Source organism: Malus domestica, chromosome 11 (genome assembly GCF_042453785.1).
Source record: "Malus domestica chromosome 11, GDT2T_hap1".
In the NCBI taxonomy this organism is placed as follows: domain Eukaryota; kingdom Viridiplantae; phylum Streptophyta; class Magnoliopsida; order Rosales; family Rosaceae; genus Malus; species Malus domestica.
In genome coordinates, this window is record NC_091671.1 from 8,572,787 (window position 1) to 8,591,589 (window position 18,803).

At 39.0% G+C, this 18,803-nt stretch overlaps 1 protein-coding gene across 1 annotated transcript; it reads right to left on the minus strand.

Annotated features, from left to right (window-relative positions):
- Positions 1–5,400: 5,400 nt before the first annotated feature.
- LOC139189584 (uncharacterized) lies at positions 5,401–7,104 on the minus strand. Its single transcript, XM_070808568.1, has 2 exons — positions 5,959–7,104; positions 5,401–5,647 (listed from the first exon to the last, which is right to left on the minus strand). Exons 1-2 carry the CDS (start codon positions 7,019–7,021, stop codon positions 5,610–5,612), a joined length of 1,101 nt encoding a protein of 366 aa, XP_070664669.1. The 5' UTR covers positions 7,022–7,104; the 3' UTR covers positions 5,401–5,609.
- Between the last annotated feature and the right edge of the window lie 11,699 nt (positions 7,105–18,803).

Here is an 18,803-nt window from a genome sequence, read left to right on the forward strand (position 1 = left end):
TCCCTCTCAACCCTTCTGTCGCCCTTCCCTCTCTCTCCCCGAGTCAAAGCCCAAATCCAACCCAAAGAGTGAAGACCCGTTCTTAAGCCCAGTGGCAATCTTGTAAATGAAGCGAAATTTGGGCTGAAATCAGCCCGGTGGCAAACTCGTAAATAACGTGAAATTGAGCTAAAATTGCACAGTGCCGTTTCCCCACCCCACCCTTTAGACTAAAGTAATAATTTGGGAAAAGGGAAAATTTTTGAAATGTCATATAAACTTGTACATATTTTTCAATTTGTCAAATAAATTAAAATTTTCAGCAATTTATCATACCAACTTTCCGAAATCATCGATTTGTCATCTCATCCTAATTCTGTTAAATTTTCCATTCAAAGTCACATAACTTGTGTTCAGGGTTATTTATGTCATTTTAACACCTCATTTCCTTCTATTAAGTTGCATTCGATCACAATAATTATAGGGTTTCTAAAGCTACAAAAAGGGACTGATATACGATACGTGGTCTAAGAGTTTTCGTTCAAAAGGAGAACGACGACGCTTGTGTGTGTTTCAAATTGAAGATGACTAAAGAATAGAGTCATTGCGAACCCTTCAATCTATATGATAAAGTTGGATGAAATTATTTATTATGGCTGTTTGGATGAAATTATTTATTATGACTATCTACGACAATGAGAAATCTGATTCTTCTAGTTGTAGCTACTCCCGTTTTCTATGTTTATTTGCATTCTTATTTGATGGAATGGCGTTTTACCATGACATTGAATGGTTTTTTATTTGGTTCTTTGTTTAGTTTGAACTAGAAAATTTGCCCGCACTTTGCTGCGGGTTTTGAAACCATTATCTACAACAGGCAAGAATAATTTCCATAGAAAGTAACTAAAAAGACGGTCTAGCACCTAAGAACCAATGAAGTGAAACTTTGCTTGTTATATATGGATATACATGCTATAAGAAACCATTCATATTCAGTTCCAGCGACAATATCGCTTTTCTTTAGTCCATTTTGAATGGTATTTCCTGTGGCTTTGGATCGACAATAGTACTTGCATACAAAAGATTACGAAACATTGTTTTATTTACCTGAAGAAAAATGACAAAATATTGTTTTACTTAGTTACCTTCAAAAAATTTAGAATTACACTAAAAATGCTTTTGCTATTCAAATATCATATGCCAGATTGAAATCGAAAAACTAGACTTCGAATTCAAAACTATTCACATGTGGAATAAATTGAAATGCCTCAAAATATTATCATTATCCAATTGTATATGGAAAATGCCTGAAAGTAATCCATGCCTTTCTCAAAAATAGGTCATTCAGCGTAAAGCACCAAGTAATAGCCTCTAATATCAGAGAAAATACCTGCCAAGAAAAGAAATTAAAATATTAGGCATACGAGTGCAAGCTTACAGAAACTTTGTTTTTGTACACTTTCTTCTCCCTTCAATGACAGTTTGTTTCTTATCCAGAAAAATAAAATGAGCAGGTCAATGATACTCACATGTGCAAAATGCTAATCCTATGGTCTAAAGCTAACTGAGTTTTTAAGTGTGAAATCCCTAATTTCACTGCATTTGGATTGATCACAGTTCATGACTTGTTAAACTTGATATCTCCTTGTACATTTTGGGAACTTGACAGCTTAAAGAAGTGCTCATAAAAGCAAATTACACAATATCTACTAAAAATTTAGAGAATGGACTCAATTAGTCAACAAACAGGTGCCTCACACTTAAATATTAAAGACCAAAGAGAGAAAACCAAGCCGAACTCTTCAAAATTTGTTGGCACACATGCTTCATTGGCCCAATTGAATGTATAATGCATACTTGATACAACAATTCGAACAATTGTTAGAGATTCACATAAGCCTCCAAACTTTAAAAAATTTGAAACCTTAAGAAAGCAGAACCTGTTTTCCTTCATATTTTTGCTGTTTCGATTAGCTTATCTCGCTATCACTTGATTCATTAGTTCTGAAGGAAGTTCTAATCACTACGAAAACAGCTTAATAACAGTTGATTATCTCTAAAACAAAGAGGGAAAACATAGAAATACTATTTGTACTCAAAATCCCAAATGTGTAACACATGGTCGTAATCTACCTTGATTTCTAAATTTAAAATTCGACACAAAAATGAAATTTGGAATGATTAGCAGGGAAATAAGAGAGAGAAGTGTGAGCGAATATACCCATGAGGCCTTTGGATCCGAGTTCGGAGCTGGAAGCGCAGAGGTTATGAACCCAAAGCATGGAAGAAGCGGGAAGGATTTTCCTCTGTGCTGCCTCATGCACGTGTCTTGTACCATTCATCCAAGCATTGACTGTGTCAAATATTGGGCAGTGGGTAATCTTAAAACTGATATAATCATATAGAAATAACTTTGTTCAATCTTTCAGGATCTTAGCAACATGTCTTTTGTTTCATGACTTCTCAACAAAAGATGTGGCATCAACAATATTTGTGATGTTTATTGAATTTTGATGTATATTTGCTTTATGAAACAATTACAAGATGAAACATATATATAGGGAAGAAAAAGATCATAAGCCTAATTTTGCCTAACTTACCTATCTTGTTTGACTAACCTAACTTGCCTAATTTTGAACAAGAAAGTTGACTAGCCTAATTTCACCATTATTCCAACATGTTTATTTCATGCATTTTAACACTCCCCCTCAAGTTGGAGTGTGAATGTCGATGACACCCAACTTGCTAATTAAGACCTCAAATTGTGCCGAGCTTAGTGGTTTGGTGAACAAGTCTGCAGGTTGATTCGAGGTCCGTATGTAAGCTGTTTGCACCATTCCCATTTGAATCTTCTCACGTATTAGGTGACAATCTATCTCTATATGCTTCGTTCGTTCATGAAACACTGGGTTCGAAGCAATGTGCATGACAGCTTGATTATCACAAAACATTGTGACTGGTTGTGCATGATTTACTTGCAAGTCCTTCAAAATGTTTCTTAGCCATATAACTTCACAACAAGTAGTAGCCATAAAACGGTATTCTGCCTCTGCACTAGAACGAGATATTGTGCTTTGTTTCTTCGTTTTCCAAGATATCGGTGCTTGTCCAAGGAAGATACAATAATCGGTTATTGACCTTCTAATGTCTTTACACTGAGCCCAATCAGCATCACAAAAGGCTTGTAATTGTAGTGAACCTGTAGAAGGCAAAAGAATTCCCTATCCAGGAGATTGTTTGATGTACCTGAGAACCTTATGCACCGCTTCAAGGTGTGGTTGTCGTGGCTTATCCATGAATTGGCTCAACATATTAACCACATAAGTCAGGTCAGGCCGCGTGATGGTTAAGTAAATCAGCCTCCCTACGAGTCGCCTGTATGAAGAATGATCATGTAGGAGCGTCCCATCAGTTTGTGTAAGGGACAGGTTTGGTTCCATTGGTAATCGTGAGGGCTTCGCACCAAGGAACCCAACATCTTCTAGTATCTCCAACGCATATTTGCGTTGGCACAAGGCAATCCCTTGTTTAGATCTTGCAACTTCTATCCCCAAAAAGTATTTGAGTTTTCCCAAATCCTTTAGTTTAAAATGTTGGGAAAGGATGAGTTTAGTCTCTTCAATTTCTCTCAAATTGTTACCTGCAAGTATCACGTCATCAACATACACAAGTAATGCCATAAAACTGCCTTGACGGTTTCGGACGAACAATGAGTAATCTGACCATGATTGATGAAAACCAGCAGTCTTGAGAGCACTAGACAGCTTGATAAACCATTGTCTTGAGGCCTGTTTTAAACCATAAATGGATTTGTGTAATTTGCATACTCGTGTCTCCCCCTTTCGTCCGAACCCAGGAGGCAAGGACATATAAACCTCCTCGTATAAGTCACCATGTAAAAATGCGTTGTTCACATTAAGTTGATGAAGATGCCAGCCTCGTATGGAGGCAATACTCAGGAGGACGCGGACGGTGGTGAGCTTGGCAACTGGAGCAAAAGTTTCCCGATAATCAAGCCCCTCAATTTGACTGTAGCCTTTAGCAACGAGACGAGCTTTGTAGCGTTCAACACTGCCGTCAGGTTTAAGCTTCACCTTATAGATCCATTTGCAACCGATGGGATGTTTGTGAGGTGGTAAGGGCACAAGAGTCCAAGTGCGATTGTCATGAAGGGCAACAATCTCTTTTTGCATGGCGTCACGCCATTTTGGATCCTGAACAGCTTGCGAAAAACTGGTGGGTTCTTTGATAATGGTGAGGGTGGTGAGAAAGGTTTTGTGAGTGGGGGATACATGGTCATAAGATAAATAACGAGATATGGGGTGAGATGTACCTGATGACTGGACCATGCTTGTGGAAGATGTGGGAGCAACACGGGAAGGGAGGGCCACCTCAACATGAAAGTCCTGCAAAAATGTGGAAGTTTTGGTCGGTCGAGTGCTACGACGGAGTGGAGGTGGTTGGTCTGGTGATGGAGTGGTTGGAGGTGGTGAAGAGTGTAGGGTATGTGAATGTGTTGATAAGGTATCTGGTGGTGGAGTTGTAGTAGGTAAAGGAGATGAGAGTGGGGTGATGTCGGCAAGTGTGGGAGAGGTAATGTTTATTTCTTCGGGTGCAAGGCTTGAGTGCGACTCAATGGGAGAGGTCAAGTCAAACGTGATGGGTGAGGGTGTAATGTTTGATGGAGACGGGGCAGCGGAAGTGGTATGATTTTGGAATGGAAAATGATCTTAAAAAAAAACAACATCCCTAGAAACAAAAGTCTTATTGTGTTTTATATCAAACAATTTATAACCCTTTTTACCATAAGGATACCCAAGAAAAATGCATTGGATTGCACGGGGGTCGAATTTAGAGGGCCTTTGGGCGTGTGTAGAAGCAAAACATAAACTACCGAAAACCTTTAAATGGGAATAGTTAGGTGCTTTGTGAAACAGTTTTTCGTAAGGTGTTTTACCTTGGAGAAGTGGAGTGGGTGTTCTATTGATGAGGTAGGCTGAGGTTAAGATTGCATCCCCCCAAAAACGTTTTGGCAAACAAGCTTGAAAGAGCAAAGCCCGAGCAACATTGAGCAAATGCATGTGTTTACGTTCGACAACACCATTTTGTTGTGGTGTGTTGACACAACTAGATTGATGTATGATGCCTTTGAGAGCATAAAATTGCTCAAGCTTAAACTCAGGGCCATTGTCACTTCGTATGATTTAACTATGGTATTGAATTGAGTCTCAATCATTTGAATGAATCCGACTAAAATGTCTTTTGTGTCAGATTTATGTTTCATCAAATAAACCCAAGTGCTTCTAGTGTAGTCATCTACGATGGTAAGGAAATACTTGGCACCTGAAATAAAAGCAACTTGATAACCACCCCAAATATCAATATGCAATAATTCAAAACATGATTTGGTAGAAATAGAGCTCAAAGGAAAGGGTGATCTTGTTTGTTTGGCCAATGGGCAAATTAAACATTTTTCCAAATCACAAGCCTTATTGTTAAATAAAGGTAATAACGAAGTGACTTTATGAGATGGGTGTCCTAGGCGTTGGTGCCAAAGCTTTGGTGAGACGGTTTGAATATTGTTGCATGTTCCTTTCTTTGATGGGTCGAGGTAGTAAAGTCCATCCCTTTCAGTTCCTGTCCCAATCATCTTCCCCGAGCGAAGGTCCTAAATGACACAAAATTGGGTGAAGAAAATGGTGACATATAAGGAATCATAGGCTAGTTTACTGATAGATATTAAATTCAACCTAAAGAACGGCACACATAGGACATTTTCAAGGATAAGATTATGAGAGAAAACAACTTGTCCAATGTGAGTGACTTTGGCAACTGAACCATTTGGCAATTCAACTGTATGATTTTCAACAGCTCGTGAGTGTGTAAGGAGACTAGGACTGCAAACTATATGATCTGTGGCACCACTGTCCAGGATCCAAATACTTTTGGTTCCTTTACATGAAAAATAGAAGGCTTTACCTGAAAGTTCTTCATGACTAGGAAGATTACTGACTTGATTGGCAAATGATGATTTGTTCTTGTTCAACATCTGAAGAATTTGCTTGCAGTCCTCCTGAGAGAACGGGAAATTAGGCACTGTCTCTTGCTTGTTACTTTGTGAAACTTGATTCCCCTTTGAAGAAAAGAGACGATTGGATTCGGTCTCTGTGGCTGCTTTCCGTTTTCGACAGAAATCGAAGGTGTGGCCTTTCCATCCGCAAAAAGTGCACTTGAGATGTGCACGACAATTTTTGGTGATGTGATTGGTTTTATTGCACTTTCCACATCGCATCTCCTTGTCTTCAGGTGTAGGTTCTCGCAACAGATTCTTCACTGCAAAGACAGCAGTTTCTAGTTGTGTGCTTTTCCCATTGGAAACCTCTGCCTGGCGTTCATGTCGAAGGACCAACGCATATGCCTTGTTCACCGTAGGCAGTGGTTCGAGAAGAAGAGTATTGCTTCGAACCGTAGCATACAATTCGTTCAGTCCCATAAGGAACTTCATGGTTTTCTGAGTTTCAACATATGAGTTCATCTCATTCTTTGTTCCACAACTGCATGCTAGAATGGAACACAAAGTATCACGTTCATCCCATAAACTTTTAAGTTTAGTGAAGTAAGAACTTACACTCATATTGCTTTGGACGCAATCATGGATCTCGTTCTCAACATGGAACAGCTGAACTATATTCACATGTGAGAACCTCTCCTGCAGATCGGTCCACATTTGTCGAGCATCCTTGTAGTTGATGACACTCCCTGAAATCTCCTTTGACATGGAGCCTAGTAGCCATGTATTGACCAAGTTGTTGCAGCGATTCCATTGCTGCAGCTCCTCAAAATTATCCTCACTTGGTTTGTTGATCGTTCCATCAACAAAACCAAGTTTGTTCTTGACCGTTAAGGCCATACTCATGGATTGAACCCAAGTGTTGTAGTTGTCTTCCACCAATGGTTGTGGTACGAGGATTGCACCAGGTTGATCCGAGTGGTGGAGATAGAGCGGGTGGTTGGGATTTTCCCATTTTGAATGAGAGGCCATGCCTAGAATGGTTGACCTCGTGGCTGCTTTAGAGCTGTGTTTTGTGATTTTTCCCAGATCACAGCTCTGATACCATATTGAATTTTGATGTATATTTGCTTTATGAAACAATTACAAGATGAAACATATATATAGGGAAGAAAAATATCATAAGCCTAATTTTGCCTAACTTACCTATCTTGCTTGACTAACCTAACTTGCCTAACTTTGAACAAGAAAGTTGACTAGCCTAATTTCACCATTATTCCAACATGTTTATTTCATGCATTTTAACAATGTTAATTCTGAATCATGTCTCTATTTTAGATTGAGAGAGAGAGAGAGCATGATTTAAGATGACAAAAGTGCCATGCATCCCTTTAATCTCAGCCGCGTGATCCTAACCCTAGATAGATATTTCCATCATTTTAGCACCCTAAGGGCCGACCTTACGAAGAATCTAAGAAGGCCCATCAAACACATGATGGGCGGCCCAAAACAAAGTAACCCAACCCCTAAAACACACTAACCCACCCAGCCCTAATTTGATGGCAATGGCATAAATAAAGTAAAATCAAGTGGCAAACAATTGACTGTAGCTAAGCTACAGTCAATTCAATCCTCAACTTTAGAATAGATAGTGTTTGTGTGTAGAATGTTGTGCGTAGAATGTCGACTACTTGTTTTATATTGATGTCTTCCTGTGTTTTGTTTATTTCTTTTATGTAGAAAGCTGTAACAAGAAAATTGAATTGTAGAAGCCGTAGCTCATATTCATTCCTTGGCAGCGTATAAATATATTGGATTACAAAGAGTCCTACTGGAATAAAAGATGACATAAATCAACATGATTTGGTTTGTTTACAGAGGGTGGATTGGATTGGGACAAGGTCTCTTGTTTAACATTTTATGTATTGAGTCGAGAATTTGAGAGTTTTTATCTTTTTTTTAGACATATAAATGGCGTTCATTGAAAGTTGGTTATTGTGGGGCAAGTCAGACTTTAAGTTTGACTTGAACACTCTTAATCTCAAAATTTAAAGTACTAAAACCTATTTTCATGTCCATGCACTTTTATGCTGATGGTTACTTTGTATCTAAGTAGGGAATGTTTATTTGTTTTGTCATTTTACCGATTGCTTAAACTTTGATCACTTATTTTGTACAAATAAATATGAATTATTTACAATTGCACCATGGAGGTCACTTTATAGAAGCCTGTAATGGAACAATGACTTGTGTCGGTGGTCGTGTTGCTTGGTTTGACAATATGAACTGCGATCTAAATGTCCAAGTGGGATATTGAGGATTGTGCGAAGAAGTTAGGGTATACTAAGAGATGGTTTGGGAGTGAGGTGCTTAAAAAAAACACCTATGAAAAAAAGTTGTGAGGGTTTTAGGTGTTTGGTAAACTAAAAAAAAAGTTTATTTTGGAAGCTGCTGTGAGAATAAGCTAAAATAAAAGGAAAAAGCTGAAGCTGCTATTTGCAGCTTTGGAAAACTGGTTTTTTTTTCAAAATACACAGAGCTACAGTGCTCCTTTAATGAAAATACCCACTATGAGATTTTTTTTTTTGCAAAAGCACTTTTACAAAAAAAGTTTACCAAACACTCTGCTAATTTATTTCACAGCCGCTTATTCTCACAGCAATTTTTTTCAAAGCACAGCAATACCAAACCAGCCCTAAGATTGCTAAGTACTATTACACATTGCCAAATGACAGAACTTACAAGCCTATGGTTGCTGATAGTGATTTTTGGACTCTAGCTACTGTATTGCCCCTAAATAGAGTGGTACTGGTGTACATTGTTGATGATGACCAACTGATCAATTCAGCCCCAAACATTGAAATTCAAGCTTCAGCAAACCCTTTCGACATTCCTCACATGTCAGCCCCGAACATCGAAATTCAAGCTTCAACAAACTCTTTTGACATTCCTCACATGTATGATCCTTTAGGTATATTTGAGGGATTTTTGGAGCAAGCTTATGAAGGAGATTGGGAACAAGACAATCTTGTTGAGGTAGGTATGCATAACATGGAAAATGAAGAGAAAGATGGCAATGGCAATTCGGAAGATTCAGATTATCGAGACTCAGACTATGAACAAAGTGATGTCGATGACAACTTATTTGACGACAATGTAGAGAAAACTAAAGGGAAATATACCAATGGAAAATGCAATGGAAATAGGTAAGCATCACGTAATACTGAACCCTTCCCTGATTTAGGATTTGGAGATGTTGAAACAGACTACGAAGATTCGGATGGCTTTAGAAGTGGTTCTAGCTCATCATCTGAAGGTGAACAACCAATGAAGCGGAAAAGTAAGAATAAAATGCCCAAACTCATTCCTTTCAGAAGTGATTTGAATATCAAGAACCCACAATTTAGAACTGGAATGATATTTTCCAATAGAAAGGAGTTCAGACAAGCAGTGACATATTATGGTTGTGTGAATGAAAGACAAATAAGATTCCCAATAAGAGAGCGTTATAAAGTTCAGGGTAAGCGTTCAAATGAGGGATGCCCATGGGTGATTTATGCAAGCAAAATAGATGGGAGCTCTGCACTTATAGTGAAGACACTCAATGATGTCCATACATGCCCGAGAAAGGAAAAGCTTAGACTACACACCTCAACTTGGTTATCACATAGGTATGCTGAGGATTTGCTTGACAATCTTAAATGGGATGTGTCAAAATTCCAACAAACTGTTCATAAACAATACAATTTGCACGTAACACTGGCTCAACTTTATAAAGCACGGTCATTGGCAGCTGAGAAGAATGAAGGAGCTTATGTGGAGCAATATGCAAGGTTATGGGATTGTTGTGAGAAGCTCAAGCGAAGAAATCCTGGCAGTACAATTTTGGTGAAGACTAAAATGGAATGAGGAAGGGCTAGGTTTCAGAGGTTGTATGTATGCTTTCCAGCATTGAAAAAAGGCTTTTTGGAAGGTTGTAGGCCAATGGTGGGATTGGATGGATGCCATATTAAAGGTCCACATCCAGGTTGTTGTGCTAGGATAGCACCAAACCCGTTGGAACCAACTCAAGCTAACTCACAAGAAATTTATCAAATGAAATGCAAGAACAAAATATTAAAGACACCAAGATTTTAACGAGGTTCCTCAACAGTCAGTGTAACTGGAGTACGTCTTTGGAGCAGTAAGAGCTCACCCAATAATCCACTATCAACCAAATGAGAGTTTACAAAGTGTTGGCAATCTCACAACCCAAATAACCCAATACACCCAATAACTCTCACTCACCAAAGAAACAAATAGAGAGGGAAATATAGTGAATAATTTCCTCTCTATACAAAGCTCAAAGCTAATACACAAATACAACTTTGATTGAGTAAGTACCAACAAAGAAAGAAATCACCTTTCTTTCTTCTCTTTCTGCTCTCAGTTTTCTGCTCTCTGCAGCTCTCTTTGCTCTCTCAAAGATGGGCTACTAAAACTGAAAATTAGTGCACTCATCCTCTTCTCTTTTCTTCTCCGAAACCAAACATATTATTGCTTTGAAAAAGCCACAAACAAGCCATAAAACAAGGAAACATAATCATGTTGTCCTTTCTTTTTTTTTCTTTATAATTTTTTATAGCCAAAAGTTGGCCACTTGGCCACATACTCCAACAATCTCCACCTTGGCCAAGTTCCGAAAAAAAAGCCATGATAAGCCAACCAACACAATAACACACAACATCACTCCCAAACACTAGCAAGAGAACAACTCATGCCGAGCCAAATGCTCCAAAACTCCTACTGCTCAACGCCTTCTTTATATAGGCATAATGTGAGCCAAGTTCAAACAATGAACAAATTTGGCTACACCAACAACCTTAGTTAACATATCAGCGGGGTTGTCTTTAGTTGGAATCTTCTGGATAATGATTTCCCCTTCACCAACAATTTCACGAACAAAGTGATAACGCACATTTATGTGCTTGGTCCTCGCATGATGAACCTGATACTTAGCCAAATAAATGGCACTCTGACTATCACAATGTACCTTCACCTGCTTCTGATCAACCCCCAAATCTCTAATCAGCCCATGTATCCAAATGGCCTCATTTATAGCTTCAGCAACTGCCATATATTCAGCCTCTGTAGTAGACAAGGCAACAGACGACTGCAAAATGGACCTCCAACAAACTGGTCCTTTAGCCATAGTAAACACATAGCCTGTAGTAGACTTCCTTCCATCCAGATCACCTGCATAATCTGAATCAACATAACCAACTGCAAAATGACCAATACCAGAGTCATCCCTCTCAAAGCATAAACCAACATCTCGAGTACCATGGAGATATCTCAATATCCACTTAGCTGCTTGCCAATGCTCTTTACCTGGATTATGCATATATCGACTCACCATGCCAACTGCATGAGCAATATCCGGTCTAGAGCATACCATTCCATACATCAAACTACCAACCAAATTTGCATATGGTATATTTTTTATTTGCAGCTTCTCTTTATCAGTTTTAGGACACTGTAGAGAACTCAATTTAAAATGAGGAGCCAAAGGGGTACTAACCGGTTTGGTTGAATCATGAACTCCAAACTTCCGAATCAACTTCTCAAGGTATTGTCTTTGATTCAAACTGACCAAACCCTTCTCTCTATCTCTAGTGATCTCCATGATCAGGCATTGCATTCTCTTATGGTTGTCACGAAATCGAATTTTATATAGGCTCTGTTATATGAGAAACAGGTTGAGAAATCGAATTTTAATTAGGGCAAAAGGCAAATTTAATGACACACCCACACCCCGAAATCCCCAAATATTAGGATAGGCACGTGTTGATCGACACCCCAGGGTGACAAGGCCATTTTAAACATGCATGCAAATTAAATTATATAATTAGAAAGAAATATGCCAATGCAAGAACATGTTCAGAGCATACAACTAATTAAGAATAATGTGAAAGAATTATTATAAAAAGGTACGAACAAAGGAATAGGTCATACACTGAGAAGACTCGAAGATATCTATGCAGAAATGCCCTGACGCTGAGATCGAATGCCGCAACTCTAACTCCTAAAGGGGCCACAAAACAAAGGGTGAGTGGACCAAAGTTTATAATACTAATACTAATAATAAGAAAACCATTTTCTTTCTGAACATACTAACCCCCTGTTTTGAAAACACATATATAGTACTACATAGTAGGTTTTCCGAAAACTCTAACATGCCATGAAAACATTCGTAAAATATGTACGTATAAAACAATGCTCAATAAATTTGATATCGCCGCCCGAAGGCAAATCCGTAAATCTCATCAATGATGTACTCACTAGGGGTATCATAGTCTCCCTAAGGCATAACATATCCATCACCCAAAGGTGAAGTTGTACGACTCTGGGATATGCCAAAGAAGAAACATATACATGTAACATCACTCACTGACACTAGCTGTGGTTAGTGAAGTTGTCCGACACTGGTTTCGTCAATGAAGCTGGGAGTATGACATAAATATCCTCAACTGTGTCCTATGGCCATAGACGTCTACATACCCGTGTTGTGTGGATGTGTTGTATGATAACCCACTAGATAAGCATCGAAAACATATCTCAAAAACTCGTATCAAATCACCGGAGCTCAAAAGCTTAAAGCATCATCGCATAAATCCATAATAAAACATATGCGTAAATCCGTATAATTTCATATATGAAAATCCAATCATTCCTAATCTTTCGTAAAATGTAAACTCGATAAATCATAAATAATGCATAAAACGTTAAATCATGAAATCATGCTTTTTGTGAATTTGCGCCTAGTATTTTATAAAAACATGCAAGTTAAGAAGGGCTCCACTCACATATATTTTGTTGCACGGGAACCGCTAGAACTAGAGAGGAAGGTGTCACTTCCCACCGACCACCTAAACATAAATAGAGATCATTTAATAAAACTCTACTAAAATGGTCGAATTTGGGAAAACAGACAGCAGATTCGAATTCGGCACGTCGAAAACCCTAAGGAGGGACCTCGGGTTCTTCCATCCCACCCCACGTGCCGCCGCACTAGCCGCCATGGGACGGTGGCCCAAAAGGCCACGCACCGCCGCATGTGGCAGTTTCCAGCAACAAAAACCCAATTTTCCAACCAACTCCAAAAATTACCAAATTTTACAGGAATGTAGAGCTCATCAAGGGGAAGAACTTTCATACATGGGTCGAAGTCCAATTCGGCTGAGAAACTCCTGAAAACACCCTCGATCCGTCGGAAACCTTAAAAATAGGTGTACTTCAATTCGCCATCTCTGTTACTCCGCTACCTCCAAACTGGTTTGGGGTTTGTTCATGACCTTAAGAGAAGTCTTTTGGTGGTGGTCATCGATGGTGAAGGTTGCTGGAGTGACAGATCACCCAGGTGGTGTCCTCGAAGCCGTCGATGCGAGATCCACGAAACCTAGGCCAAAATCTATCGACTATTAAGTATGTATGCTTGCAAGATTAAATGAAAACCTCCAAAACGTATGGAGTTTAATTGAATTCTAATCACCACCACCACCCTCACATAATTAGGTCAAAAGGCGAATTTAGGAGGGCTCCTTTCAATCATTTTGTACCCTTGCATATTATTGTGATTCGATGAAGCTTCCCGTTAAATGAACTGCACCAAATAAGGGAGATCTTCTCTTGATCTCTATATTCGAAGCTGATAAACATAGAGATCCAGAGTACTCATTTTAAATCATACGGTTCTCATTAGCTCATTCTACTGGTTTTCTTTACACAAACCACGAGTTCAGATCTCACTCTCTTTAACTACCTGGATATCCGAGTTCTTGAACTTCAAAAACAAAAATCTGGAGAAGATGTTGACTCCAAATAGGGTAGCTTTTCTACTGTGCATGTAGCTAGCCCAAAAAATAAGGGAAACCCAACCCCACCCCCCAAAATAAAAAATAAAAAAAAACCCACCCACAACAAAAGTACAACTATAAGTAAAGCTTTATGAGGGGTTGCTCTAAAATTGATTTTAAAATTAAAGGAAAACTAACGAAAAATTCAAAAAAAACTTTAGTTTTAATGAAAAATGACAAATAAATGTGTAGTGAATAGTACCAGAGAAAGGTAAAAATGTGATTTTTTGTTAAAAGTGAACAATACCGGAGTGTTTCGTTAAAACTCTCTAAAATTAAATAGTCTGTCGTTCCAAAAATTGTTTTGACAATGTTGCATTTAAATATTGTTTGACAATATAACATTATTCCTACAAAACATTTGTATAAATTATAAGTTCAAACAAAAGACATAATACAGCTTCTTCCCGACTATTTTAGGTGTATACTCCATTGCTGAAAATTCTACCATGCTCATCATAATTCTTGCCACACCAGGCAATTGGGTTAAATTGCCCTTGACAAAAAAAATGATGGTCCATCGGTGCCAAATTGGGCAGGCAATTGGGGGGCTCCAAGAAGCTTGTTGAACTACCCTTGCAACCCATTGGCAATAAGTAACGATGTGCCTGACGTCAAGTAGCAGAAGGCTGGCCCCAACCCCGTACACTGAAGTGAACCAAACAGCTCCAATTTGGGCACCCCATAGCTATTGGATTTTCAACAGTTTGTTGATCCGAACCATTAAATTTCAAACGATAAAAGAAATTTAAAAAGATGATGTTGTGCCACGTGGCACTTTGTGGCGTATTTGATATTAAAATTTTGAAAAATTCAACAGCCAGGATTAATCCCATGATAAAAAATCCAAAAAAAAAAAAAGAAAAAAAAATTAGAAAAAACGTACAACAAAAAATATCTAAAAAAACCTTCAAATTTCACACTTAAACAAAAATCTAAGCTGATATTACTAATAGATAATGACACGTAATGCGATGAAAGTGGTTAAAAATGGAAAGGGATACTCTCCGGCTCCCTTTCACCAAATCCACCAAGTTCAAGGATTCAGATCATTGAAATTGATCCAACGGCTACAAATAAGGACCCACTTTAAAAATTATAATATGTTGGATCAAATTTCAAGAATCGGATACCCGGACTTGATGGATTTGGTGGAAATGATCCGGAGTCCTTTCCGTTGAAAATCTCATCGCCTCTCCTTTCAGCCCTTCAAGGAAAACCCGCTTCTTGGGTCGTTTTCAACCACATAAAGCTTCACTCTGTTATTAGTTTATGTGTTTAAAATTGTTGGGGTTTGCAGTTTTGGATTGAAATTTGTGTTTTGGGATTTGTTGGGTGCTCACATGTGGAAATTTGGAAAATTTTAGTTGCGGATTGTGGGGAACTGACACAGTGGTGGTCCCATTTCATGTACTTTGTGTGTTTTTGGTGAAATACTGATTAGGAGGGTTGGATAGTTGGACTGGTTTTATTTTTTTTGTGAAATTAGAGTGGGATCGATCAAGGTTGAGACTTTTTTAGGTAAGAGTAATTGTGAAAGTTATGTTTTTATAAATTTTTTGGCAAATTTTGTGACTTGGTGGATTTGGAATTTTGGTTATATTAGATATATGTGTAAAGAAAATAGTTGAACTGCATGAAGCTTGATGTAATTCTGCTATTAATCAATGTTGGACTTGGGAATCCTAGTGAATATAGAAGCGAATCTACGATTAGTTGAGAAACTTAAAGAAGCTTAAGGGGTAATGAGGGTTTTAGGTATTTAGTGACACTAAGGCAATGCTTGATGTCTATTTCATTTCGGCGTATCAGAAATGCTTGAACAATAAAGAAAGGTGCTCGAAGAGCTACAGTAGTGAACTACTTGGTTTGATTAGATTGCTATGTTAATCAAAATGTCTCCTGTAGTATGTTATAGGCTTAGGGTGTGTTTGTTTGGACTCATTGTCTTTCACTAGATTAGACTGGACTAAGTTTTAGTCCAGTCCTGTGTTTGTTTCCTACCCGGACTAAGTTTAATGGGATTAGGAGGGACTCGCCTCGACTGAGTCCCTCGCTAACGGGTCTTCGCGAGCCCCCCAATTCGGAGAGGATTGCTAAGCCGCCCTCTAATCCTGTCATCTCACTTCTCTTTCACACCTTCGGACATCAACCGCAGCAACTGCAACTTGCTCCTCGTCCCTTCGCACCTTCACCCTTTCCCTTCTCCTTCCTTGTCGCACCACCTCGTAGCCGTCCAACATATAAACAATAGATGACGGACCTGTATCACTGGCGATGGTCTGATCAGGTGAGCTTCATTTTCCTTGCATTTCAATGGGTACTTTTTTAATTTTCCAAATTCAATTGCTTTTTGTTCATTCCTTTCGGTTTTGTTTATGCATTTCAATGGGATTTTCGAGTTTCTTTAGGGTTTTTGGTGATTAACTATAATCCAACATTCATAATTATCAAATTTAGTATAACGGCACTGGGTCACTGACAGCAGCTTGTTTTTTGGATATACTTATTAAGAATTTGACATTAGGGAATCCATTCACAGCTTATGGATGTTTTCAATTTTTCTGGTTCTTATTCACCCTTTTGTGGAGATCTTAGTAGTGGATTAGGGATATATCATGTCCATGATGACTGGTATTGTATTGGCAGTGACGGGGTATCTAGTTGGATTGGATGTGTTGAACAATTATGCGATGAGCTAAGATTTAAGAAGAAGCCTCTCTACCTGTTTTGATCATACTTGATCTTTTTCGAGCTTTGTATTCGAGTATTTAACCGTTTCTTCAGCCCTTGAGGGTGCCACTTGTTTTCTAGTGAATATATATTGGAAGCTTCTCTTTGGAAATTTTTGTGAGTAATCATTTTCTGAAGCTTTCATCAACGGATTTATCTTATTGGAAGGTTCTGCTTGTTGCACATCACCATAGATGTTCTATTATTTTGATCCAAAAGTTTTTCTTCATTATTCAGATACTCTTATGCATATCTTGGACAGTTTAATCATTATAATTTTATACATATTTGAGTTCACCTATCAAAAGGAATATCAAACAAATTGATATTAACAAATCCTCGTGGAGCTAGGAGATCACCAATTTCGTGTTGAACTTTAAGATTTTGTTATAAACCAGGATACTTGTACATTTAACTATAGTGACTTCTAGTTATCATGGAGAATTTAGACTTGTCTACTATGTTTGTACCATACTTAGGGCCTCCGTATTTAGACCTCGTATAAATACTCGGGGGACTCAAATATAATTATGTAATAAATGAAGGGGCAAATATGTAATAAGTGAGGAGCCCTTATTCTATAAAAGGACTCCTCACTCTCCTCATTAAGGGGGGTGAAGGTTTAGGCCATGGGAAGAGAGAAAACATCTCAGAGAGGGCAAACACAGAAAATAGGCTAGAGAGCACACTGCCTCTAGCCTTCTTGTATATTCACCATTCAGAGTGAAACAATATCAACATCAGTGTGGACGTAGCCCAAACATTGGGGTGAACCACGATACATCTTGTGTTCTTTACTTTCTTGCAGATTCACGGTCGGATTTATGTTGTTCCAAGACACCTCCGGTTTTGTGCATCAACATTTGGCGCCGTTTGTGAGAAACGACACGAAAAGCTATGTTGGTTCTCTTTCATTTTTTTCATCTTACCATTGTGAATCTGCACAACCCAAGAACCCAGAACCTCCCTCCTTGGGCTTTTCTAGAAAACTCCTAGCTTTCTCTCTTTCTACTCATTTTCTTTCTCTAGAGTTTGGCCGAGTTATCAATTTCATCGCAATTACAAATGAATTCAAGGCGATAATAAGAGAGAGAAACATAAACTGTCTCTTCTTCTCCTTCCATGCGTTTCTTCATAACCCACCACTTCTAGCCTTTTTCCCTTCCTCGCTCTCAGAAACCCAGAAGAAAAAAAATTGCAATCATGAGGCTTCAACGGCGGAGGAGGTGGTGGTGGCGTCCTTAATTTCTACACAAACGGGCGATCCATCTCCATCTCCGTCGCCATGAACGGCCACAACCCATCTCAGAACAATCCCTACCACCGATCCCAGCTTCCCAACCTGTTTATGGACCCTACCGCATCCCAGATCGCTCACCAAACACAGTTTCAACCACCGCAACCAGTCCCGGAACAATTCGAAGTTACTGATAACATTGAAAGCATTCCGGTCCGCTGTGGTTTTCAATCTCAAAGACGAAACTTACCTGCTACTTCATGGCCTCGGGATGGATGCTGTGTTGCTACTGTGGCGAAAGAATTTTACCCAGACTCTCCCTCTCTGCTCACATGGCCTATCTTCCACCATCTCAGCGGCTGCAGTCCTCAATTCAAGGTTCACGCCACCAAATATTCTGTCTCGCCTCTCACAACTTCATGCGCCTCCAGAGTTCTTCTCCAGATTTGCGCTCCATAGATTATTTTCTATGTCGATTTCCATCAGATTCGCGTCGATCGTGTCACGATCTACGCGTTGATGGTGGTTTGAGATTGTGAGGTGATGGTTTGAGCTGTTTTTGAATTCAGCTGGTTTTACCAGCTCGAGCTTCTATGTTCGTCGCTCTTCGATTCGAATTTAAAGATTTCGCAGACAGAGCTCTAACCAAATCGGAAGAGATTACAAGTATTCGGCGGCATTTCAGCAGCTGATCCAATTCGATCTCGTGGTGGCTGAAACATGTTTAATCTTAACCAAAGGGTCATGGTTCATGGTTGTAATTTCATGAGACTGAAGCTTTTATATCGTGGGATTTGGGTTGGGGTTATGGGTTGAATTCAGATGGATGTATAAGATATCGGGACGAAAGACTCGGTGGAAGGGCCGAAGTGCTGGACCGATCTTTGTCATCCGGCCTTTGCCATGGCAGTCGGACATGGATTCTGGACAACTACGGCCGCATCTATAT